The 25123-nt window shown below is 41.4% G+C and overlaps 1 protein-coding gene across 6 annotated transcripts in view; it reads right to left on the bottom strand.

The window, feature by feature from the left end:
- fmnl2a (formin-like 2a) overlaps nt 1-25123 on the bottom strand; it is a 53273-nt gene that overhangs the window by 3498 nt on the left and 24652 nt on the right. For 2 of the 6 annotated variants that reach the window (XM_051958653.1, XM_051958652.1), the window contains exons 4-26: nt 23593-23669; nt 21205-21288; nt 19536-19691; nt 15404-15512; nt 15088-15164; nt 13454-13547; nt 12161-12235; nt 10830-10940; nt 10372-10521; nt 9949-10050; nt 9337-9646; nt 8922-9122; nt 7725-7745; nt 6312-6436; nt 6017-6219; nt 5485-5719; nt 5323-5391; nt 5152-5232; nt 4932-5061; nt 4621-4784; nt 4435-4536; nt 3734-3829; nt 2163-2286 (exon numbers count right to left, since the gene is read on the bottom strand). In XM_051958653.1, the coding sequence (XP_051814613.1) occupies nt 2163-2286; nt 3734-3829; nt 4435-4536; nt 4621-4784; nt 4932-5061; nt 5152-5232; nt 5323-5391; nt 5485-5719; nt 6017-6219; nt 6312-6436; nt 7725-7745; nt 8922-9122; nt 9337-9646; nt 9949-10050; nt 10372-10521; nt 10830-10940; nt 12161-12235; nt 13454-13547; nt 15088-15164; nt 15404-15512; nt 19536-19691; nt 21205-21288; nt 23593-23669 (2896 nt within the window). Of the gene's footprint in view, nt 1-779; nt 900-2162; nt 2287-3733; nt 3830-4434; nt 4537-4620; nt 4785-4931; nt 5062-5151; nt 5233-5322; nt 5392-5484; nt 5720-6016; nt 6220-6311; nt 6437-7724; nt 7746-8921; nt 9123-9336; nt 9647-9948; nt 10051-10371; nt 10522-10829; nt 10941-12160; nt 12236-13453; nt 13548-15087; nt 15165-15403; nt 15513-19535; nt 19692-21204; nt 21289-23592; nt 23670-25123 lie in introns of all 6 variants that reach the window. The other 4 variants (XM_051958655.1, XM_051958656.1, XM_051958654.1 and 1 more) reach the window with 3 other exon arrangements.

The raw sequence follows: 25123 nt of genomic DNA, 5'->3' as shown, positions 1-25123 counted from the left end.
GTGAACTGTCAGCAGGCAGAGCGTATGGGCTAACTAGGAGAGCAGGGGTGCATTGTGGGAAAGCAGCAGGACGAAGCAATTGGCATGCAAGACACTGTGTGGACAGCAGTAATTATACGTGAATATAAACAAACATTCATTTTGACATTGATTAAAACACAATAAAGCAAGTTATAATGCCACAGGCACCAACACGTTCTAACATTAGTCATACCTGAGGTCTGCTTGTATATACTCTGGTGTATATTACAAGGTGGACTGAAGCATGTTGGATAGGTGCTCACCAAATCAGATCATTCAATTCGACTCATTGCTCACCATTTCTTTTCAATCTGAGGCCACTAGATGGCAGCACCCAGCTTAACTTTTCTATTTTGTTACTTGCTGATCAAAAAAGTTCACTCCTCTCCGCTTTTAACCTCCTGTACCGACAGGAGATTAAAAGAGGCTGTTCTCTCTGTGACATTACGGTTTACCATGCCTGATGAACTAATGATGGATGTGGATGTCACACTTCATGCACATTGGCAGAGGAAAAAAAAACATTACCCCAACACCTTGTCATGCTCAGGGAGGGAGAAAACACATTAAACACACACACATAAACACCCTGTGTGCGTGTGTCCCCAGAAAACCATGAGATCAGGCACGTGCACAGGTCCGAAGAGTGAGAAACGAGTGTGACGGTTAAAAGAGGAGGAGCGTGAACTGGCATGCAAGGAGGGAAGAGGAGGAGAAAAAACAAAGACATAAAGAAGAGAACGTTTTGTTCCAGCAACCTTTGAGAAGAGACAGAGTTCTATAAGCTTAGTAATGGTACTCCTCATTGAGAGCGGGCTCGCAGAAGAACCGAGAGCCACGCTTGGCTGTGCGGGCGGTAAAGGGCACGGTCTTCAGCACTGCATTGAGAACGACAAGGACAACAGCCAGGACAAAACAAGACAAACACAGTTTAAGAAAAGCAGACTCCTACAGCGGTTTAGCACTGGTTAGCACTAAGCAAATACCAAACAACAGCATCAGGGTCCAGGGAAAAATGTCTCTTATGGAGTGAGTTCTGCCAGTAATGCTCTACTGAAGGGCCTCACCAAAACTTCAGTGATAATACAGCAAAGTTCTACTGTTACTGAGATGTGGACTAATATGAATTTAGTAGTGATTATACTGATATGTTAATATGTACACTTTCTGTTACAGTTGTTCACTGTGAAGCTAAAGGCAACTATAATTTGGGTTACTTCCTTTACAATCCACTGTTGTGTATATAAAATGTTAGTCTACAATTACAAAAAAAAAGAAAACATTAAGCACTATTAACCCTGTAAGCTCCAAATATAAAAAAACAAAAAAGTCAATAAATAAAACACACACACACATATATATTATATATATATATATATATATATATATATATATATATATATATATATATATATATATATATATATATATATATATGAGAAAATATATATATATATACACATGTAAACCCAAATTTAGAAAAAATTGCAAAAAAATAAAAGTACAAAATATAAATGCACATAATAATAATGATATAAACCCAAATATGAAAGAAAATGAGCAAAAAAAAAAAAAAAAAAGGAAAAATATAAAATAAAGGAAAAAAATATACATCTAAAGAATATAAAATAATATTTAAAAAAATAAAACTGATGTATTTCTGCAACACTGGGTTTTACAGGGATAAATATTGCTCTGAGATTAATGAATAAACAGTCCAATGCTTAGATTTACTGAACTATTTCAGCAAATGTACTCTTTCACACTGCGGCTGGCCCTCAGTAAGCATAAAGATGCATTTATTCCCTTTTTCTTTTAACATTGCAGGAGATAGTCATATCCCGGCCCTGTCTATGTACAGACAGTGTTACAAAGCAAAGACAAAGCAGATAAGATAAGCAATGATCATCAGACACATTTGAGTTGAACTGCACTGCATTAGCCGTCAGTGCGTGTTCGTACTTGTTAGGTAATAACTTTGTCAGAGCTGAATTTTTCGACAGAGCCAAAGTCATCATGTTAGTCGGTTTAGAATCCCTTCGTTAATGACTGAAATATCCAGCAGAAGACGACCTTCATGCAGAGCGCCGATGTGTGCATGTGTGTGTGAATGTGAGTGTGGCAGGTCCAGGTGATGTTACCCGTGATGATGTCCTCGATGGCTCCGTCTTTGCCTTCGTAGACATGCCGGCTGTCTTTCACCTGCTTCCTCCTGAGCTCCTGGATCAGCTCTTGCTGCTGCCGTTTGTTCTTATGGGACGGAGACTAAGGGGGAAGTAAGACAAGACATCCCTTAAAATCTATCAATAAGTAGGAATGTCATATATTGGTTTTTTAGCCAATAGCTGATATGCCGATATTGTCCAACTCTCAATTTCCAATTCCGATGTCAACCGATACCGATATATGTGGGTTATTTAACTATTTCTAGGTAACATCACATATCTTCTGTCTTATTTACTGTGATGCCCCATTGGATGCATTCTCAAATGCAACAAGGCTTTCCAAATGTAAACATTGTCAGTGCAAAAACAGAAAGAAAACCAATTCAACTTAAATTATGGAAAAAATGTCATATTTAATGCCATTTTTTTAACAATCGTTCACATTCTCCCTCCCTCTATGAGTCTGGTAAATGGCAGCGAAATCCAGGCATTATTTTATCGGTTTTCATGATAGGCAAAAAAAAACAACTAACGATATTGTTAATGTATAAAACATACACTGGGGAGACAGGACACCCTTTCATCATGACGAACATCAAAAAGAATGTGAAAAGGAAACGGCAAAAAGACAAACAAGATCAATAAAAGAACAGTCACTGCAAGAATACATGAAATCAACGATCACGGACCATTGCAAACGAGAGAACCATATTATGAATTGGGAGAAGGCCAAAATCATCCACACAGAAGCAAACAGACACCAACGTCGGATAATGGAGGCAGTGGAGATCAGGAAACAGGCCGAAACGGTCATGAACCGGGATGAGGGGGCCTTCCTACTTTCACACACATGGAGCGACATCCTCCAGCGGCGAGGGGACAGCGAGGGGGGCCAAAATTTGACAGGTCGACACCACCCCAGTGAACATCAGCTGGTTTTTAACTGCGTCACACACCACCTAGTGACACCTCTGATGAAGACGGAAGGCTCCGTCCAAACATGTCGGGTATAATTTTGACAAAATTACGTGTCTGATCACAGAAAAAAGGTTCAAACATTGTAGTAACTTCAGACACTATGAACTTCATTGGATTAATAACGATACTGAACGATATTACATTTTTATGCCAATATCGGGCCGATAACATCAGTGGGCCGATATTATCAGACACCCCTATGAACCACTACTACAATAAACCAACAAAGGGTTCTCCCACGTTTAGTTTCTTTTGGCTTTGATTTGCTTTTGTTCCCTACATTCCTTCATTCTTGCATGTGTGAATCAATTGAACCATTTAACTCGTATATTAGCTGATTCTGAGTAGATGTGATGTAGCTCAGCAGGGCGTCAGACTGTAGATACACCCAGCAGGCAGTTGGTACTCGGCTAATCCTGTGATCAGGAGTCTGGAGGAAGAGAGGATGAAGCGGAAGGGGAGGAAGCAGAGCCGGCTTACCTTCTGGACATTGTGATCCTCGGTAGCTTCCTGCCCTAGAAAGCAGGGGGAGGGTATAGAGACGGGAAAAAGAGAGGAGTTGGACTTACCTTCTGATCCTCCTCCATCATCATCTCTTGCTCTAGGAGTTTCTCCATCAAAATCTGCTCCTGCCTCTTCCTCTGCTCGTTGTCCTCCTCCGCTTGCTGAGGAGATTCACAAATTCACATCCCGTTCACACACTTACAGGCTGCTCTTGTCATGATAGCTCGTGTTTAGAAACATTCAACAGTCTAATGTGCTGGCACGCTGAGGTTGTACCGCAGTATCATGACCTGTTGTAAATGAAGTGACACTGATGTGGTCTGGAGTAGTCAACAGCAGAAAAGAGTTGACACACAGCAGCCGTGGGAGGAAAACACTTGAAAGCAGTCCAACAAGTCTTGGACTGGATCCAAGTTCATGTAAAGTCTTCCAATCTTATCAAATTGCTGCTTTGAGTGAAACATTTGAGTATTTGTATGACATCCAAAATCAACATACCAGGGCACAAAGATGCTGTAAAGTCCAATAACACATTATGTAAGAGTTTTTTTTGTTTGTACCGGTGTTATAAAGTAAGATTTGTAAGATGTGAGCATTTATTTGTAGACTTTATACTTTTAAATTCACTTCAGTGCTTAGAAGACATCATATTGAGGTGTGAACACCAGAGGGCATATACCGCCACTACCCAGCCACTGTTGTCACATAATTTAAGTTTAGAGCCAGCCAGCATGCCACGTGTGTGTGTGACTATTATCCAACTCACCCTGTAGGCCTTAACAAATCGTACGAACACAGGGAAAAAGACAGATGGCGGCGTGGTTTTGGAGTTCTCCCCGAAGAACTTCACCGCCTCGTCAAAGGCGTCCTTTCATAGAAAAAATCCCAGCAGATTTACTTAGAAAACTGTCACATGACTGCCAATAACAAAGAAGAGTTGTGCTCGTATTACCTGTGCAATCTTGGCATCGTCCTGCAGCTTCTTTAGCTTGCTCTCGTTGTGCGTGATGAAGTCTTTGAGCATGGTGTTGTGGCCGTGCATGCTGTACTCTCTTTTGGTCAGCTCCATGCCTCTCTGCAGCTCCTTGACATCCAGCAGGACGTTCTCCAGCGACACTGTGAACATGGAGACATGACATAACCGCTCACTGAACTGGAATAAAACAAGAGTGTGAGGCACACGGGTGGAATGATATTAAAAAGTTCTGGAAACAGAATCAACTGAATTTCGATCCACTTTTCTGTTAACCTGCAGTAACTCACCTGCTGCAGCTTTCTCCACATAGTGCAGCTCGTTGTAGAAGAGAGAAACTTGTGTGTATTTCTCTTTTACTACGTTGGCTATGTAGTGTAACAATGTTATCTTACGATCCGTTGACTTGGTGTCAAGCAGCTGTAAGGAAAGCAAAAGCAGACGTGTTCAAACATCTATAAAAAAAGAGCTTTAATGTTTAGCTTTTCAAGCTAAGAGAAAGCAACGTACCAAGTCTAAACTTTGCAGCTTGAATCCATATACAGCTCCTCTTTTGCTGCTGTTCATATAGTTTCCAAGTGCCAAGATAATCTGCGGAACGGGAGTAAAAAGGGATGAAGAAAAGAAAACTACGCATGGTTTCAACCTGATATTCGGTCCAGACTAAAAGGGTTCAGTCACCTCTAAAATCTTCTTCAGCTTCTGTGATGACTTGATGGATACAGATGCTGCAATCACTGCATGTAGTTGCTGCGGGCGAATGAAGGGAATGAGACGTCAAGTTCGGCACAACAGTTTTTGCTTTCATCATCATAAGCGGTAAGAATCAGTGTGAGAACATACCGGCGTGAGCATCTGCACACTTTCTGTGAAGTTGCCGATGAAGGCCATGATGGTCATCTTCTGCATGAGCCGCTCAATCTTGCTGAACTGCATCATGAAGCGGTCCTCATCCGTCAAGCTTTCCAGAGGCTTGCGCTCCTTCTCGAACTGCCGCAGGACTTTAATCTCATTCTCTGTGGGCTGGAAGCGCATTAGACACTCCACGAAGTCCACCGGCAGAGTGCGTAGGTCGAACCTGGGAGATGAGGAGACGCAGGAGGGTAGAGGTAAATTAAAGTACTTATTGGAAACACTATTTGATAACACAGGCTTCCACTGGTGAAGATGTGAAAATGAAGCAACAGATAATATGAACACATACACTTGGCAAAAATACTCTTGACATGATTTTGTAATGATCAACATTCATTAAATACCAGCAAAAGTTCATTCAAAACTACGTTGTCTCATTCAAGAGCAAAGACCACACACAGAAAAAACATTTCTAAATTCCAGAAGGATTGCTCGCTTTCGTTTAATTTTGAGGACTTACAGCTGAATGGCCTTGCAGATCTCTTCTGATGTCTTCCCCACTTTCCTCAGTGTGATGGCCAAGTTCTTTGCCCTGTTGGAGTCCAGCAGCGCCACCTTATTGGGCAACTTCTGGATCACCTTCTGCTTGCTCATGGTGAAGTCGATCGCCGGGCCCTGAGCTTTCGTCTTAAACATCTCTTCAAACTCGTCGACATTCAGGTCCTAAAATGCAATCGGTTGATATATTATTATAATGGGAATGAGGCAGGAAATGGACATGACTAAGCAATTTCTATGTGGGAGGAGAGTTCTACCTCGAGTATCCGCTCATCATCAATCTCATTGAAGACAGTCCCATTGATCTGGTTTGGTTTCAGGGCCACCCAGTTGAAAACGGGCATACGGAACTTTGTCTTGATGGGTTTCTTGATCTTAACAGCTGAAGAGGCCACAGAGAAGTTAACAAAGCATCCCTGCATACTCACAAAGTGCATACAAATACACAAGAATACATTCTCACATGCAGGTGAAAGGGTAAACAGGTGTCTGGGACTGGTAACACACATGGAAATGACTCCTCTGTGGCTAGATGCTACGTCTATCTAATCTCTAAAAACATACAATCCTACTTTATATTGAATACTTTAAAACTTTACTTCAAGTGAATTCCTCCTGTGCCCATATAAATGCTTCAAACCAAACAGAAAGGGCACTTTTTTTCAACAGTGAAGCCTCTTAGCCGCTGGTGGTGGTGCATATGGTGAGGATTTCCTGTCAGGTCTGGCGACAAACTATTTATTGGACAGATTAAAGCTATTTGTAGCCACTCGGGCTGCTTTACCGAAGCTAAATGTTAAGGTGGCGCCCTGCTTCGAACGAGACATCAGCAGGGGCAGCAAGATAACGCTATCATGGGAAAGGTAAACAGCATTCCAGCTCTGCACACTGGATATCACTTTAATCACCTGCGTGCCGTGGCAGGTCACTGTGTTTCAGCATGCAACCAGCGCTCGAAAATGTGGCAATGTTTCATTCATACAAACACACACGGTCACAATACTACAGCAAGCCGTCATGCAAAAGTTTGAAATGTGGTATTTTCTTTGTTGTTTGAAGTCGTCTAAAGGTTTAACAGCAAATCTTACACAGAGAATGAAGGAATGTTTGGAAGAATTCAGTGTCAGTCTCAGTCAAGGACGTAAAGATACAAGGACACCCTGTGTAGCTGTGTTATGTCTTTTTTTCAAGAAAGGCCTTGAGAGAGTACAGCATGAACAATGTGATTTAGGTAACTTTGGTACCAACAGAATCATGAAACATGTATGGAGAGGTGTAAATTCTGCATGAGCCATGAATCCAAACAAGAGAACTGTCAAAATTGTGCAGTTTCACAGAGTGTTAACTTGTTTTACTCATCTCTACTCTCCTCAAATCAACCTCAAGTAAAACTCTAATGCCTGAAACATCTCTTCCAGCAATTGTGTCACACGATTTGCAGCAGAGTTTTAAATAGTATGCTAAGAAGTGCTAAAAAGAAACAAGAAGTCAAAATGTGCGTGTGAAATGTGGGAATTATGAGTAGTCAGAAAGAAGCTTGAATATAACAAGTACGACTTATTCTTGCATTTTCAACTCAGACTCTGAAAATACCATTTTCAAAACTTGTGGGAAATGAAGGGAAACAGTGGGGAGTAACACAACAGCAAACACGACAGGCAAGAACCTACAGAAAAGTTTGATGGGTCCCTCTGGTTGGCAGAAAAAGGAAACAATTCAAAGACAAGTCATTAAGAAGTTGGCAGAGTTAGTGCACATCACAAACACGCTACAGAATCCATGCTCTAAAAATAAAACTTAATGGGGTTTCTTCTGTTTACTGAGTGATGTAACCAACATTAATCGCCTTGCACTGATGTGTTTTCAGTCTCGGAGGCTTAGAACTGTCTCAGGGTGCTATTTCACAGCATACACATGCATGTATCGTGAGAAATATTTACCCATATCTACAAGCAGCACAGGTTTATCAGATTACAGTCACATGTGAGAGAGTCATTACGACTTATCGACCAACCATCTAAACAGGAGCAGGACTAATGCTAAGTTTGAAAGAGTAAAGTGATTTTTATCGCATCCACCTACTCAATATTAATGGAAAACCTTTGTGTAAATATCTTTAAATATGTACAAATTCACTGTTTGTCCACTTTGTATTAACACCAAAAAAAATAAAAAAATCACCCTTTACTGATATTCTCCTCAAGCTCAACAACAAAAATGCAGCTTAAAAAGGTACAAATATGCACAAATACAAACTTACAGTAACAGTAACAGCTTTCATCAGTTCCCATCAACTAGAAGGCCTTTACAGTGGAAAAAAAAAAGCTGCCACACATTTTAAGACGGCTTTAAAATAAATTTGCAGTGAAGGAGAGTATTCGGAATGCACCTGCATCCTCTTACACCTCTTACACAGCAAGTAAAGCTACAGCAGGAGCAACTTTCTATATTTTCATCTGTCACTGTGATATTGCAGCCTTTTGTGATGTGTATTCTCTGAGAAGATTAGTTTAGAATTAAAGAAAGAAAGGAAATTCATGTCATAAAATGTTTTTAATTAGCTGGCAGCATTTCAGTCCCACTTCTTCAATAGAAGTTTTTTTGGCGACCTTCCTGCTTTCTTTCATGATTTTTTTTTTCCATTTCTCTGTTTAAAATTTGTACTGTAATAATAATAATTACAATAATAATAATGATGATACAATTAGTGGAGTCCTACATGCAAGAAGCTATCACACAGCCACAAAAACATCAGGCTAAGCATTATCTTAAGACAGAAAATAGTTGGAGAGACGGTCCCATATAGTGGACATTTTTACACACAAACTGATTCACTGCCTGCACGTTTTCCCATCTGGCGACCTTACCTGCTAACCCGGAGTTCATGATGACTGTGGCCGTCCCACAGCCCGGCAGCGGGGGGGCTACAGGTGGAGGCGGAGGAGGCATGGGGGCTGATATCTCTGAGGGGAGTCCTGGGGGTGGAGGGGGAGGTGGAGGAGGCGGCGGCGGCGGAGGTGGTGGAGCCGCTGCTGCTGCTGGAATTACAGATGATGGTCCATTTGGCACTGAGAAAAGAGGCAGAACAGTGAGGAGAGGATAAGGAAAAAAATCCTGAGTCACGTTTCAGTCAATGACAAGGCATTTTTGAACTGAAAATTAAATACAAGTGAATGCAAATATATTCACTCTGCACAAAAAGTCCACATTTAAACCAACAACAGGACAGATAGAGGGTTCGTGATTGAGCTCAGTGTTTAATTTAAACAATATTAAACCTACATGTGCCGTTCACCGGGAGTGGAGGAGGTGGTGGAGGCGGTGGAGGTGGAGCTGCTGTGCCTGCTCCACCTCCTACATGGTTTGGACCGACAACTGCGATGCTTCCAGTGAGAGCACCCTCCACCCCAGAGGGCGGGGACGTTAGGATTGAGATGTCCCCATCTCCCTTTTTGTGGATCTTGATGGTCCCCTGCTTCTCCAGCTCGTGGATCTTCTTCTCCAGGTTGCTCTGTCGCTGGATGGCCTCGTCCTTCTCCTTCAGCATCTGCCGAAGTGAGAGCACCTGCGAGCTGGTGTCTTTGTAGACTTCCTGTGTGGGGGAAAGTTAAGAGATAGTTATAAAAATATGACAAGAAACATGGAGCAACAGAAAAACAAATCCCAGAATGATAATGATCTAGAGAAAATCTGCAAATACATCTTGTTTTTCCTGAAATGCTTTAAATTTTCTGATATTCTTGATGCCATTTATCTAAATGCATATGGTTAATCTGTATTAAAACAAATGAGTAGCGTATCTAAAGATGGCACACAGGTATGGACCTCTCACATAAACACCTAATAATCAGCAATAAACGGAACAAATGTTGAAGTACAGAGATAACGTCTGACCCTGATGGACTCGAGGTCCTTGTTCCTTTGCATCAGTTGCTTCTCCAGCTCCACGATCTTGGACATGGCCTCGTTCTCCATGTCCTGCAGTTTCTCTGTCATCTATGGAAACAATAGTCAACAAACTGACAGCAACAAAATCGGAATGCCAACAAAGAGATTCAGTGGGGTAATATTTTAAAGCATTTCACATGATAATGTTTCTAGAAAAAAAAAAAAAAACTATCTGTTAGAACATAGCCATTACTAATGCTACAAAAAGGATGTTTGTGCGCGTCTTGTTCGGTCACTGACAGACAAATGAAAACACACACTATCCTAGTAAATCCCCCAACAGACTGCTGTTCCCCTCATCAACAAGCTGTGCCATCAACGTCCTGAAGTGTTATTTAGGGTAACACATCAGCACTTGAGGGCTCTTACATGTGACATGTTCTCCTCCAGCTCCTCCACCCGCTCCAGGGCAGCATTTTTGGTCTCGGCGTCCTCCAGTAAAGCTCCCACATCAAACACGTTATCCAAGTAAGCCTGGATCTGGACCTGCAGCTTATCACTCTCTGTGTGTTTTAGTTTCTGTAAAACACACACCAAAAAAGTGAGTGAAAAACGGTATTTATTTTATCCCTTCACTGCATGATGTCGACATCTCAGACTGAAAGGCCGACATCGACTTTGCCGCTACAGAGGAGACGAAGATCTACAAAGCCAAGCGATTTTTCTCAAGTAATGGAAAAGTCATTATTGACTGCTTTTCTGTGGTTGCTGTCTCTTGGGTGCTGTAATGACAACTTATGCTCCGGACTGAGCTGAATTTCAAGAGCAGACGTTTTCATAAGGATGTCTGTCTGTCCATTTTCCTGCAGAATTATGTCTCAACTCACATCTAAGTAGTCGTCCAAACACAGCTTGGTGAAGTCGTACTGTAGATGAACTCTGAAGTTCATGTCCTCCACTGAATGCACCACGATGTTGATGAACTGCATACAGGCCACCTGGAGGATAGACACAGGTAGAGCACAGTTAGTGAAGACTGCAAAGCATATGCTGTAGGCTTTGTACACATTAGTGAGACACTTTTTGTACAGATGTTTTCCCATCATGAGATACAAACAAGCTGCTAACAAAGAAAATTAAAATGTGTTAATGGACACATCGACAACAGGTTTGTGGTTTTCATGTGACAGCCTGCTACTTCCACGAATTGGTTTTATGCTCATTATCATATCTGTTGCCTTTTAATATCGCTTCGCCTGAAATTGTGTGAGTAAATCCTCATTATTTTGCCCGCTTGGCTGGCAGAGCGGCTTATCTGGCAGATTAAAAGGATCTGAAAAAACAAATTAACAAAATCAGTCAGTTCAGTTCAACAGCACTGGCTGCCTTATGGGAGCTTGCATAAACAGATCAAGAGGGATCTTCTCACAGTGTCTAATGTACACACACACACACACACACACCTCTCACACTGGCAATGGCTTAATGAACTTCCTGTGAAGAGCTCCGTTGTCTGGGTGTGACATGGCAGCTTTTGACAAAGTGTATTTGCTTTAGTGTTGCTGTCAAGACGATGGCCTACAGGGAAACTGTGCAAAACTTGACAGAGGTCCTACTCAAAGCCCTTTTGAAGGCCTATTCAAACACATCATTTGTTCCTATTCAAATCAGATAGACTGGATACGTAAGGAAAGGATGGGGACATACATTGAGTAAAATCGTGCATAAGTTGGCACTTTCTTCACCGTTTTCAGCCTTCTCTGCCAGATTTATAGGCACGTTTTAGCTTGGAAATGACAGACTTGGCAAAGGTTCTTTGCTTAGTGCCACTTCACTTTGATTCACTGCAACAGTAGTTTGTGCTGTGATGTGAAACCACACACCCAAGACTGACGTGTCCATTCACTGAGTGTATTTTTGAGTTTAGACCAATATATGAAGACGCATGCAGCCTTGTTCAAAACACTCAAAATATTTGCATTTCTAACCAGCTGGAGATTCATTCATTTCATGTTTCTATTTCATCACAGCCGGACCTACGCAGCTCTTTATGCACCCACAGAACACGATACAAACTGACCCGACTTCACTTGAAACAGTGAAAAATTAAAAGGAAACACATTCAATTTGTTCAGCTTGAAAAGCCTCACAAGCCATCTCCGAGTTTTCAAGGGATTGCAGCGCAATCAATAGTCATTAGGAGAGTGTGTGGACTTGCCATGAAGTCTATGTTGTTGTCCTCATTCTTGAAATACTCCATTAGCCTCTCAAACCGCTGGTCCTCCATACATACCTGGAAAACAAACCACATATCACTTTACTGAATTCATCCAAGGGAAAGGCGTAGAGAGGAACCCGCAGTGATGGAAGGTACTGGTATCTCATGAACCATTAAATCATATACCAACAATAATAAAGAGGTAATGACACTCTACAGCTTATCATAATGTCAGAGAAAGAGAGCAGTTTTCAGAGTGATAATAACTATGATAAATTATTCATGAAATGCTGCGGCATCATTCTTTCATTCTGCATAGAGCTGACATTGTTCAGTATTACTTGTATACTCCAAATTTCACCACATACACTGCAGTTGTTGTTTTGCAAGTGTTCCCTTTTTGAACTTGAATTTTGGAGACAGAAGGATAAAAAGAAGAGAAGAGAGAGATTTGAGTTCAGACGGTTCATCTGGAGGTCAATTAGGGAGATAGAGCATGATAAAGAATTGAGGAGGAGGAAGGAGGAGGAGGAGGAGGAGGAGGAGAGCAGATCCAAGAACTTCAGTATGAAGCCTCAAGCCTCGGCCCGCAGCCCCTTCATCCAGCAGCATATCAAAGTCACTCAGCGAAATAAAACTAATGAGATTACATAAGAAAGTGTCACTTTTCAACTGAAGAAAAAACCAGAACATCCAAAATCAGTCCTCACAAGCTCCCTCAACAGCTTACGATATCATAATCATTCCTCAACCTCTATCTCATTAGACGAGCTATGTTCTCCCTGTGCCTTATTCTTCCACTAATGCTTGTGCCGCTGAGAGCAACACTCAATATTTCATTCAGGGGTGTAAATATTACATTAACTGCGGTCGGCCCATGTTTGTGGGCCGTATGCTACAAAATGGGGCCGCCGTCTCCATTATAAACCTTCTACTTCTTTCTTCAGCAGCCAGAATGCCTCATCCAGACAGGCAAAGGTCAGACAAGGCTATCTGTTACATCTGTCTCCCTTCTTTTCTGAGCTTTGATGCAACTGCCAAATCCAGTTAACACATATATAACTGTTTTTTTCCTGATAGCCAAGTGGGTCGTCCTATGTTATGCAGCTAAACCAGTGTCTGAAATCTGTTTTCAAAGAGCTAATTCCTAGATGCTATCCATTAGAAGGAATGTACAGGTCTACCAGAGGTGCATTCCTCCAGGGCTGAGGCACAGTTCGAAATTGCACAGTCGGAATGTAATGACATACTCGTCTCCTAAGACACCACTTTGTTGCTCTGTGCAGCTTGTACCTCCTTAAAGTTGTCGAACGCAGAGAGAATGATTTCGTGGCCTCCTCTCACGAGACAAACTGCCGCCAGGAGCTCCAAAACCAGAGCTTTAGTTCTGTAAAACAGGGAAAAATAATAGCAGGAATGGTTAGCAAATGACAAGTGCCAGCGCAGCAGCAAACCTGCACTTTAACACACAGCAAACAAAGTGGAAACAGTGTAATTTAAGATCATGTCACGGCTGAAACGTCTGTGCGGAATAAATCTACATGTAATTACAGCGTTTATTATGATTAATGCCTATTATTGAAGTATTCATCATTATAAAAGGGAGCAACAACTTATAAAAAATGGATTATGCCAACACAACCGCGATATGACTTCTGGCTTAACCCTCCTGTTGTCTTCATTGACGGGCAGTAAAAGTACTGTTCCCTTGTCTGGAAAAAATCCAAACATTCAGCAAAAAAAAAAAATCCTTAAAAGTTTCCCTGAAAAGTTTAATCTATTTTTTGTAAATCCCCAAATTTGGCAAGAAATAATGACTTAAAAAATAAAAATTGTAAATATTTTTCAAAAAATGAATGAAAAATCTTCCCCAAAAAATCCTAAAATATCTAAACTGATTACACATATATATCAGTAAAACTTCTAATATTTTCTTTAAGAACATTTAGAAAAAAATCAACCAAAATCCAGTGAAAATTGTTGGATTTTGGTTCATTTTTATTCTGAATGTTCTTAAAGAAACATTTTTTTTTACATTTCTTTTTTCCCCCCACCAAATTTTTTTTTTTAAATTTCCCAAAAATGTTGAAAATGTGGAAGTTGTCACTGGGAAAATATTTTTTCACACATTTTCAAACTTTAAAACAGGTCAATTCGACCTGCAGGACGACACGAGGGTTAAATGTTTTGTTAACAAGAAGTTTCGTAATGTCGCAAAAGCTCCAAATTTTCATTGCACCCACTGAATCAAAAGGCATGTAAAAAGCAGATGCTGCAGTGTGCGTAGGTGTGTGTCTGTGTTTTAAAGCACACAGGACAGAAATGTCCTTTTCACCCTGTCTCCAGTTCATTCACGCAGAATTTCTCTGCCCGGATGAGACCAAATGTGACAGGTGATGCGAAGTGGCTCCACATCCACTTTTGAGGAAATCCTCAAACCCTGGGGCATGAAGTGAAAAAACACACACACACACACACACACACACACACACACACACACACACACACACACACACACACACACACACACACACACACACACACACACACACACACACACACACACACACACACACACACACACACACACACACACACACACACACACACACACACACACACGAGTCCTTCTGGTAGCTGTCTCAGTAAGCAGCTGCCAGTGTAGTGGAGTGTGCCAGCGGTGCCCTGACCCGTCTGTCTGGATGAATGTGCCTCTGAGCAACAAAGACACTCGCTCTGGATCAGACTGTGCAGGTGCACTGAAGCTAATGTTGATAACCTCTAAACCAAACAAACCTCTTATTGTATGTTTTATCTAACGACTCTTATTTTTTTTTTATCAGCACAAAGAAAACTTGCGCTTTTTGCTTTTTAAATGTTGACCTTATGATTTGGAAGTTAATATTTAACTTGTGTGCTGAACTTACCTGGGGTTTTTATTGTTGAGGCTTAGTGCAATTTCATTCACAGCATGTGGGTGCGACATGACCATGTTGAAGCCGTACTGGAAGATGAAAAGCAAACGAGAGGGAGGAAGACAGAGACAAATAAGCTAATTAACAGAGAAGAGGAGCCACTGAATAAGCTGAATAGGGAATTCCTCCACATAATAAATGAAACATGGAGAACTAGCAGTGGAGCAAATTGAATTTGGCTTCAGTAAGATAAAGTGTGCTTTCGCCCAGAGGGACGTCGTGCACTCTGTGTGGATGTGATGTTCCCTGTGGAGTGCAGAGGGCTGACCTGGTAGTTCATGATAGCGCGCAGGCACATGATGCAGACGTGGACGTCGTCTTTCTTGCAGATTAGCCTGGAGTTTTTAAGCGTTCTCCGGCTCGGCAGCGTGTTGCAACTAAAAAAGATAATAGTGGATAGACAAAAAGAAGTCAGTGTTAAATAAGATAAAGGCTGTTTTACCAAATGAACTGTTGAGTCTATGAGTGTCTGATCACAAACAAGAGTGCACAAGGTCTGAATAGACAAGAAAACAGATGCTATTTGTAAACGAGCCCTCGCCACACACAATTTCCTTCACATGGGGAGGCTATTAAACTGCCACGCCACCTTACAATAACCAGCACAAAGGCCACATAATCTACAGCCACGCACAGGGCCACAGGACGCCTTCTTTCAATTGTTTTAATTTAACGTCCTTCACAAAGATATCACTTACGGCAAACACAATAGCAGCCAGTCAATTGCATGCAGCGCAGTGATTGCGGACAAAAACAAGGCCTCTTCTCCCGGTGCAGCTCTCGCAATAAAGGAGAAATGCTGGAGCAGCAGTATTACTGAATAATATCCACAGCCAGTCAGAGCAAAACAGTTTATTTTCAGACTTTTGTCACGAGGTTCAATTACCAGGCAGAGTTCTGGAGAAAAATGTGTCTTCAGGTTACTGATACCGACTCGTGTCAGCTCCCCTGCCTAAGGCATGACTCCTCTGTGAGTCACAACACGGTGTGCGAGTGTGTGCGAGTGTGTGCGAGTGTGTGTGTCTGAAAAGGACAAACGCTTTCAAGGAAGATGTAGCAGCTTCAGGACAAAGACGCTTAAGGGTTCATCTAAGTGTTCACATTAAAATAAGCTACAAAAACAGCTCAGTCTGAAACATTTTGTGTTTCTACTCACACGAGTGCACATCTGACATTTGCTTTGTATTCCAGGTATTGCTACATGTCGCATTAAGCAGAATGCGGTGCCGGATGGGTGCAAAACAAGTTCCCCGACACAAATGCACTCAATTCATGAGACTCTTTCTGACAGAACTGGAGCGCTCGCTTCACACAGCAGCAAAAATAATTTAAAAGGACCTCTTTCCAGGGGTTTTCCTCTCCTGATGATAGCAACATCCAAACTGAGGTGTGGCATAATTAGCAGGAAATGAGTAAACAATGTTTCTTAATCTCAAACCAAAGAAACGATGAGTGGTTACGTAACACCAACAAAATGTAATACCTCGACCTGCTTTGACATGTCTCAGGTGATTCAACTAAACTTTATGCAACGCATTAAACACACCATGATGGATCCAAATGATTTACGGTAGAGTGAGGAAACAACTAAGCAAAGAGCCAAAAAACTGTGCTCAAGGACAACAAATTCATCATTTAATAATTCAGCTCAGAGCAGAACAAGAAACACTAAAGTTTAGTTTAAAGGTGAAGCTGGGAATCCGAAAAAAAGGTCCTAAGATTATGAATAATATGAATGCAAGTTCGGGAAATTCTGCATTTTTAGATGTTTTATGATAAATTACTGTAACATTTAAAGCTAAATCTGAATCTAAACAAGGACAGGGGTCAAATTATAGCCAGGACCAAGAACATTCACTGCTTTGTAGATGACCAACAAGAACTTCACTCATTCCTGAAGCTGTGGATTTGTGAAGGTAGGGACTGATGTCTTGAGGTCAAAGACACACGATGGTCATATAATGAATAGTGAATATTTAGTGCAGAAAGGGGGCCAAAGTTGTAGAGGTAGCGGTACAACAGAATCCGATTCACCTTCATTAAGCAGGAAAAGGTTCAGAGACATCAAAGATTTCATGATCTGGTTGGAAAACAACACCATTTTCTCAAAACAGCAAGATAGTAATGAACAAAAAACACTTGGCTAATACCACAGAACAACACAAAGCTCTACAACTATAATTACAGGCTATAAAACACGGGTCTAACACAGCTACATACAGTATTACTATCATTCTTCACTCTTCTGACATACCGTCTTATTTGCGAGCACTTTGGACAGCTCAGTGTGCTTGGCGTCCTTCAAGAGTGCAGTTTGAAGAAGACACATACACAAGTCTTAATTTAGCAGTAATAAGCAGCTATTTAGCTCTCATTATCCTAGTTTAAAGCCAATCTAAGCAGCATGGGGGGAAAAAGATTCTGTATAATGGACAAAATAGACATTAGGAATTAAAACCAATAGAAGACCAGAGAAAATGTGTCACAATTTGTGTGATACTGCTCACATACCAGGAAAACAAATAATATATCCAAAATACAGAAGATTTTCTTAGAAGCCACCTATTCTATCTGTACTGGTTGTAGCCTAGTGCCGAGCTTTTATGTGGCTGTTGTTGAAACTAGGCTAGCTTCTGCACAGAATGGCATTTAGGGAGCCACACAAGCAGCACACAGACACAGAGGCAGGAACAATGAGTGCAGAGAAACCCATTTGCTCCAAGGAAAGGAGAATTCAGTCTCGAGCGCAGGAGGGGGTGGGCTGGCAGTACAAATAATTCACATCCCCGACACAGACAGCAGGACAAATAAACTGGGCAGCGCTAGCAGGGAGGTATAAAGTACAATGAGGAAGGGTGGGGGGGATTGTGTATGAGGGTGCATGTGTGTGTCCATATAGCACTATGTGGGTGTCTGCATCTTTGGGAGGAACGAGGATACAGGGTTAAAGCTGCAGAAAGCTCACTGTGAGCCAGCACAGCGAAGCTGAAACCTGCCTGCTGTCGAAGACTGGCAGACAAAAGACCAGAGGACTACGGAGGAACACGAGGACAAAACAGAAGAGACAGTCAACCCTCAGTGAGGACACTCTGACCAATTAAACATACTGTACATGCTCAGGAGTGATGGCAGGAGAGTAACATCTGGAGGCAGCAGATGTAAAGGTGAGGTGACGTGGAAGTCAGACATGGCCCAGTATTCATATTTGACAGGTATATTAATATTAGTGAACTCTCAAGGAACAAAGCAAAAACAAAATATGCACAAATAACAATAAATAACTCCAGATTTTCACATTAGAGTGGGTTGAGGATATCAAGATTTTGTACATAAAACAGGTTTCCAATTCAATCTCACACAGATAAAACACCATTCATACGTGTAGCTCCGTCTATCACCTGCAAAACTCGGACTAGCATCTAGATTATTGTTAAAAAAAGTGTGCAAATGTAATTTCGTTAGCAAGAAAATGTTATTTCAGTTCAGACAACTCACAGTAAAAAAAACAAAAACAAAACTGAAAGACTAAAAATGGCTGACGTCTCATATTAAAAAGACATGTGCTTCACTGAATCAATAGGGCTCTTTGTGTACGATGTGTTCCAGTTAACCTCTTCAAACTAAAGGATTAGAGGTCACATAAGTCAGTGCGAGTGCTGTACCAAAACTTTAATGGAATGACAGGGCGGATTAGAGAAATAATGCAGCAATGAATGGGATTTGTGCTTCAGAGCATATATTAGCATGGGCTTAAGAATAAACTGCTGTGAAATCCTCTGCAACACAGGATTTGGAGTTAAAAAAGATCCATTTGGTATTTAGAAAAATCAAGACAGAAAAAAATAAACCTTTTTTTTTCCCTCAATAAAAACATCTTTCATCTGTCACATGAAAAAATTTTGTCAGTCATGTGTCATAATCATTAGGGACCAGCCAAAAACTCTAGACAAATGGTACTTTCCTCCAGTGTGTGTCTTAAGCCATTTAACGTCTTACAGATCTCATGACCATTGGGTAACTGAGGAACCATTATGGAGTGTGTAACTTCTTAAAAAAAAAAAAAAATATTGCTCAATAACACGACAAAGAAATAACAATGAAAGTAAACAGTTCAAATTTGCAAATCACACAAAAGCACAGATGCAGAGTTTTCCTGAGATCAGGATGGACGTTTGCGGGGTGACTATGCATGACGGTAAACATGATAATACGCATTTTCGAAAAAGGAAAATGTCTATTACGCTTGATTAAATAATAATCGGAATTTAAAAAACGAGATTGAAAATTGAGTTGCTTTTTGCCGAGCCAAAAGCTCTGTGATGGAGAAAAAAAGTTGACCTGTTTAAAAATAAATCTTTTCACTAATCAGAGAGTGTGGTAGTTCTGCATGTTTATCATACCGTAACGTGGAATGTCGCCCGACTCGGGTGATGCCATTCCCAGTGATGGGAGACGGCAGGGTGCTTCCTCCATGCAGGTCTTCTATAGAGCGGCTCCAGGCCTTAGACTTATCCATCGCAGCCTCTGGGTTGTTCTCCACACTTTCGCCATCAAAACTGTGGAATCATGGAAACATGAAATACAGTAAATCACCAGCACAGTGCACATCAAGATTTTCTCTGATCAAGCTTTTCCTATAGTTAGTTGTTTTAACCGAGGTGTAAAAAGTATTCAGATTCTTCACTGAGTAAACCTGCATTTAGTGGAGCTGTTAAAAACTCAAAGACGTTTCAAATGTGACCCTGACTACATATTGGTTTTTGATAAAAGCCAAAAAGGGTAGAAACCACTGGTTTAATCTTTAACATTGTGCAGTGTTTAAAAGTGTGTTATATTATCTATTGTATAAAATCTTCATCTTAAAAGTGAGTAAAAAGTGAGTAAAGATAAATGTAGTGGAGCGGTATCGCCATAATTAGCCCTGAAATATAGTGACGTGGAAGTCGGCTATAAAGTCGCATAAAATGGAAACACTTAAAGTAAAAGTATCTTAAAATTGTGTTTGAGGACAGTACCTAAGAAAATGCTTTACTTTCCACTAGTTGTCGCTTGTGTTATTTACAGTCAGACTACTTTTTAAAGCCAATAGCATAATAAAAATATGATAATCTAAAAAAAAAAAAAAAAAAAGTCTTATGTAACACAAGCAAACCATTTTTCCACAGATGCCTAAAATTAGTTTGCTAAACGCAGGTCTACAAAACACGGTTTGAAAAATGTATTTGAACAGTGACAATAACCGTAAAAAATTATTCCAAAGCGACTTATGCTTGCAAGGCATTTCCTGACAGTCAGTAAAACATTAAATATTAAAGTGCGGCTACCTAACCAGGTTGATAAGCTTAATTAGCTAAGATAGCTAGGATGCTAGGCTAAGCAGCTGGTAGCCTGTAGCCAATTAACAAACCAAACACCATGAATCAGCTGGCAAGGCACAAAACACACTTTTGTCTATAAAATGACCATTAAAAGACATATTGGCATGCTATAAACTAAGCCAGTGTCCCCTATATTAGCCAGATACTAGCATTTAGGACTTTCAGAGGTGAGAATGTGCTCAACTCCATCTTGCTCCAGTCGTTGGTTTCAGTCTGATATGTAAGAAAGACAGCTCATTTTTTGTTGTAATTGGCCTAAAGTGTGGAAAGCTGCTAGTTAAAGCCTACCTGTTATGATCTATTTCTGTCCTTTCCATGACTTTTACGTGCTGCTGCAGTGGTACTGCATAAACACAATTTTACAGCTAACCATCCATAATGTGGACAGCCTATAATAATACGGTGAAGTGGAAGGGTGAATTAAGAATTTAAGTGTGTGGCTCTTTGGCCCTGAACGGGGACTTTGTGACTGACTAATAATCACACAGTCAGTCCATGAATAGAAGCATATGGTTGGTATAATGCATGGTGCCAATGTGTCAGCAGCGGGCCCCCTGAGTGACTCAGTGTTTCTGACAGCCCAGCAGCAGCGATGGTGGTGCTGTGAGGAGATGTAACAGGCTTTGCAGAATGGCGGCCTTGTGTTGCCTATCGGTTGTGCACATTGACCAGAGTGCTTGTAGTGACTTACGTGACGGCATACTGTGCAAAGGACAGATACTCCACCAGCACGTCCAAGCCCTTGTTGTCTTCATTTAGGAATTCCCTCACCCACCTGAGGAGAGAGGAAAAGTTTATTATCAGACAAACTCTTGCAAAATCATTCTGGAAACAGATCTAAGCACACATTTGATGAGCAGATACACAGTGCTCAGCTGAAACTCATCTTCTTTGGGATAATCACAGTGGAGGATATAAGAATATGCGATATTTCAGTTTATTTGTGTAATAGACAATATGTAATTTCCTTTTTCCGTCATTCTTTGTGGGCTCTGACCATACCCTGGTATACAGATGTTTTCAGATTATTCAGTTTTTTCCTTCCCTTAGCCAGGAAGAATTGTAATGACCCGTTTGACAGACTTCAAAGCTTCCAGGCTCAGAGCAGCAAACACATCACACATGCACGTGTTTGCAAACGCAGAGGCATCCGCACATGCATAAATAGAATCTCATTATTGTAAGCCTGCATCTCTTTTCTATCCGCTTCTCCACCGCACACAGTTTCTAACTTCGGTTCGAGGAGAATGATCAAAAGCCCTTTCTCACCTTCCTTACAGGCCCTGAAGTGGGCCACCCATTCAGCACTTCACATGCTTTCATTTGCTATTCTGCACAGCACAGGAAAAACCACCTGCTTCTTTCGTTACGTGCCGTTCTTCCCCCTAGTATTTATAAGCACTGTGAGATGAATCGCAGATGATCTTTATTTAATCACCTCCAATGAAGGTGCCGTTTCTTTTTATTGGAACTGTTTCGACAGGCCTGATTGCTTGGCGATTAAAGGCATTTGCGGGGCATAAACATAATGATCCACAGTCAGGCTGTTGAGTGGCGCTGCAATGATGTAGATGTAAAACTAAACTGCTTTAAAAATCCTCTAGCTGCTTCTTTATTAGCTCCCCTGCGAGGTAACGGAGTGGGACTGAATAAGACTAACAAGAGTGTCCAGTAAAGTGGTGCCTGGAGGGGGCAGTGGTATTTTTAAAAGGCCTCGGGGGTGTGGCTTCATCGGGCCTCATGGTAATCATTACCACAGGACACTAACTAACAATCCTCCCATTCACCACATGTTGGTGACCACTGTGCAATATGTCAGAAGCAGGCAGGCGGGGAGCATCAGCACTGCTTGTACCGGGACAGTCTGCCCATTATTCACAGCCTACATGGCTGATAAATTTCTTTTTCACCTCTGAAATGAGGCAGTAATTATTCACTGTCTGCGTGGATGACACTGTGCTCCATTGCCATCAGCAGCCCCCACCCTCTGGATGGTAAAGCTTCATTGTCTAATCTAGATTAGCTAGATTATTTATGTAATCTAGTTTACCCACATAAGGTCTCTAAAAAGAGCTAATCCTCATAAACAATCCTTCAACTGCTCTGCCAGACGGGCAGCATTACCAAACCGTGGTTGGAGTATATTTTTTGTTTAAAGCGCAGAATCTGATCTGTGTGTGTAAACAGTGTGTAGGAGTGTGAGAGACGGTGCTGTCAGACACATGATATAATCTGCATGAGAGTCAGAGATACAGCCAAATTGAGGTAAAGTAATAAGTGTGTGGGAGGGAGGAAAAAGAGAAAAACAGAGGGATTTGGAGATGTAGTTTAGATTTTAGAGTATCTTTGGCCTTGCAAAAGCAGCAGATGCTCTCATGGTTGCCTCTTGCTGTCCTTGACAAGGTCTCCGTGTCTCTTGTGACCATCCACCTGCGACATTCCTCTGTGCTGCTATTTATGTACAAGTCAGTGTGATAAGGCTCCCGAATCCTACAGATCCCAGAATGCATTGGGTCTCATTTATAATCAACCCTTAAATGTCAGTGTCTAGTTAGGGAGACAGGCCCTGTGATCTAAAGCAAGACCAAACACTGAGAGCTTGTGCGACTCTCGCTGAGATATCGATCTTTCCTCGAGGCTCACTGTACAGCAGTGAATCAATATCAGCTGCAGCAGGTTGAGGCACGTAATCCCAGAATACCAGAAATTACTGATGGATGAATACTCCAGTGTTTCAAACTGTTGTGAAATCATGATCCGTTTGGTAATATCCGTATTAGTATCTCTTCAGGATGGCCGACTAAAACGCTGTGGAGCCGAACAAGTGCAAGAAAAAAAATGTGTTTTCCTTCCAGAGGCTGTTCATGTGTCAGCTGCCCAGAACAATCAATCGATTCATCTTTTCTTCCTTGCCACATGGATTTCAGTGTAATATTAGGTCAGAGTGTAGATAGGACTGGGGGATGGTGGTGGTTAGTCTGCGTTTCTGGGTGTCTGGAATGCCAGACTTTTCCCCTTGAATCTAATACAACCAAGTCTAGGACATGCAACACTACACATCCTTCACACAGTGACTCACCCTATATGATTTGTCCGTAACGAAATTTCCAGTTCTCTCAGGACTTGGGTGGACTCCTGTACCCTCCGTCTGAATTTCTGAGGAGGGGAAAGAAAGGGAGGGAGGTTAAATTTCATCATACCTCTGTAAATCAACATGTGGTAGCACAGAGATGTTTTGGCTGGAGAAAACATTTTCTGACAGAGAGGTCAGGCGAACAGACGTAGAAGCAGCCGCAGTGACATTTAGATGTAGACGAAGTCAGGCTGTGCGCTGATAAAATAAAAATAATGAAAGATGGGAATGAGTTGTTCATGAGATTTTCAAATGGCTCTTTTATTTGCCAGTAACCATTAAATGGGCTGAAAGAGGACTAGCTGACTCATTGGAAACTGTGAAAAAGCAGTAGTTTTTGTATCTGCTCATGTTGCTGCCGTTTGCTCATGTTGGTTCTGTAAATAGCTGTAATCCCTCCTGCAAGCACCATGATAAAATCAAGTCACCTGATTGGTTACCTCTCACTCCCAACCAGGACATCCAGCAGCTACATAAACACAACTGTACACACACACACAGAAATTCTTGGTCTTGTTACTGTGGCTACAGCTACAAGGAAGATGTGAGCGAGCGGCACGCACGAAGGTACGAACTAACAAGCAACTGAAACAAAAAGCAGCAGAAGAGAGAACGTGAAGCGGGTTTCTCTGTGCTTTCACCCCCTGACGGGAGGTTATCTGCAGAACCAAAAACAAAAAGGCCCTTCAGACTGTTATACAACCACAGGAACAAAACGAGCAAAGTGAATGACCAGTGGTGATCAAACAGCCTCACAGTGTGACAGGAGGACGAAATCCCCGATGAGAGGGAGTGAGACTGTTACATCAGAGGAGGGTGGAGGAGAGGAGAGGAGAGGAGAGGAGAGGAGAGGAGAGGAGAGGAGAAAACTCAAAATACTTCACCATCCCCACAGTTGGCGATATTATAGCATGTCGAAGGTGAATAGTACTAGTTCTTGTCTTGTTAGTGAATGTGCTCATTAGCTGTTGCAAAGTTATTGGATCCAGCATTCAGAACTTTCACAATCATCAGTATTTTTTTTACCAATTCCCTCTAAAAATGTGCTACTTTGGCTCTACTGCAGCTGCCTCTCTCCAGCTGTCGTCACCAGCCTGAGGTTTGGACTACCACCCCGCCCAAAGCACTCTTGTACAATTAATAGCCTTTCAACACTGACAGTTAAAGGTCAAAAAGTTTTCTTTTGATCAAACATGTAAAAGAGATCTGTATTGGAGTTCATGCTGTTCTATACCAGGATTAAAGATTTTGCTGCAAATGTACCGGCTCAAAATCAAACAGTCATTATCGGCCCTGACAAATTATAACAGTCAACCACTGCTGCTCGCTATGCAAATCTTAAAAATCTGAATTACACTAAATGTTCTAAAGGAAACGACAACAAAACAAGTTATTTGTCTATATTAAAGGCTTTCTTTTTCACTCAATTTAAATAATTAGTTACTGGCCAATTTAACACATTTACAGCCACAAAAAT

This window comes from Acanthochromis polyacanthus, chromosome 14 (assembly GCF_021347895.1).
Source record: "Acanthochromis polyacanthus isolate Apoly-LR-REF ecotype Palm Island chromosome 14, KAUST_Apoly_ChrSc, whole genome shotgun sequence".
NCBI classification, from domain to species: domain Eukaryota; kingdom Metazoa; phylum Chordata; class Actinopteri; family Pomacentridae; genus Acanthochromis; species Acanthochromis polyacanthus.
Note: the sequence above shows the minus strand (reverse complement) of the source record. Positions and strands in the feature narration are given on the sequence as shown.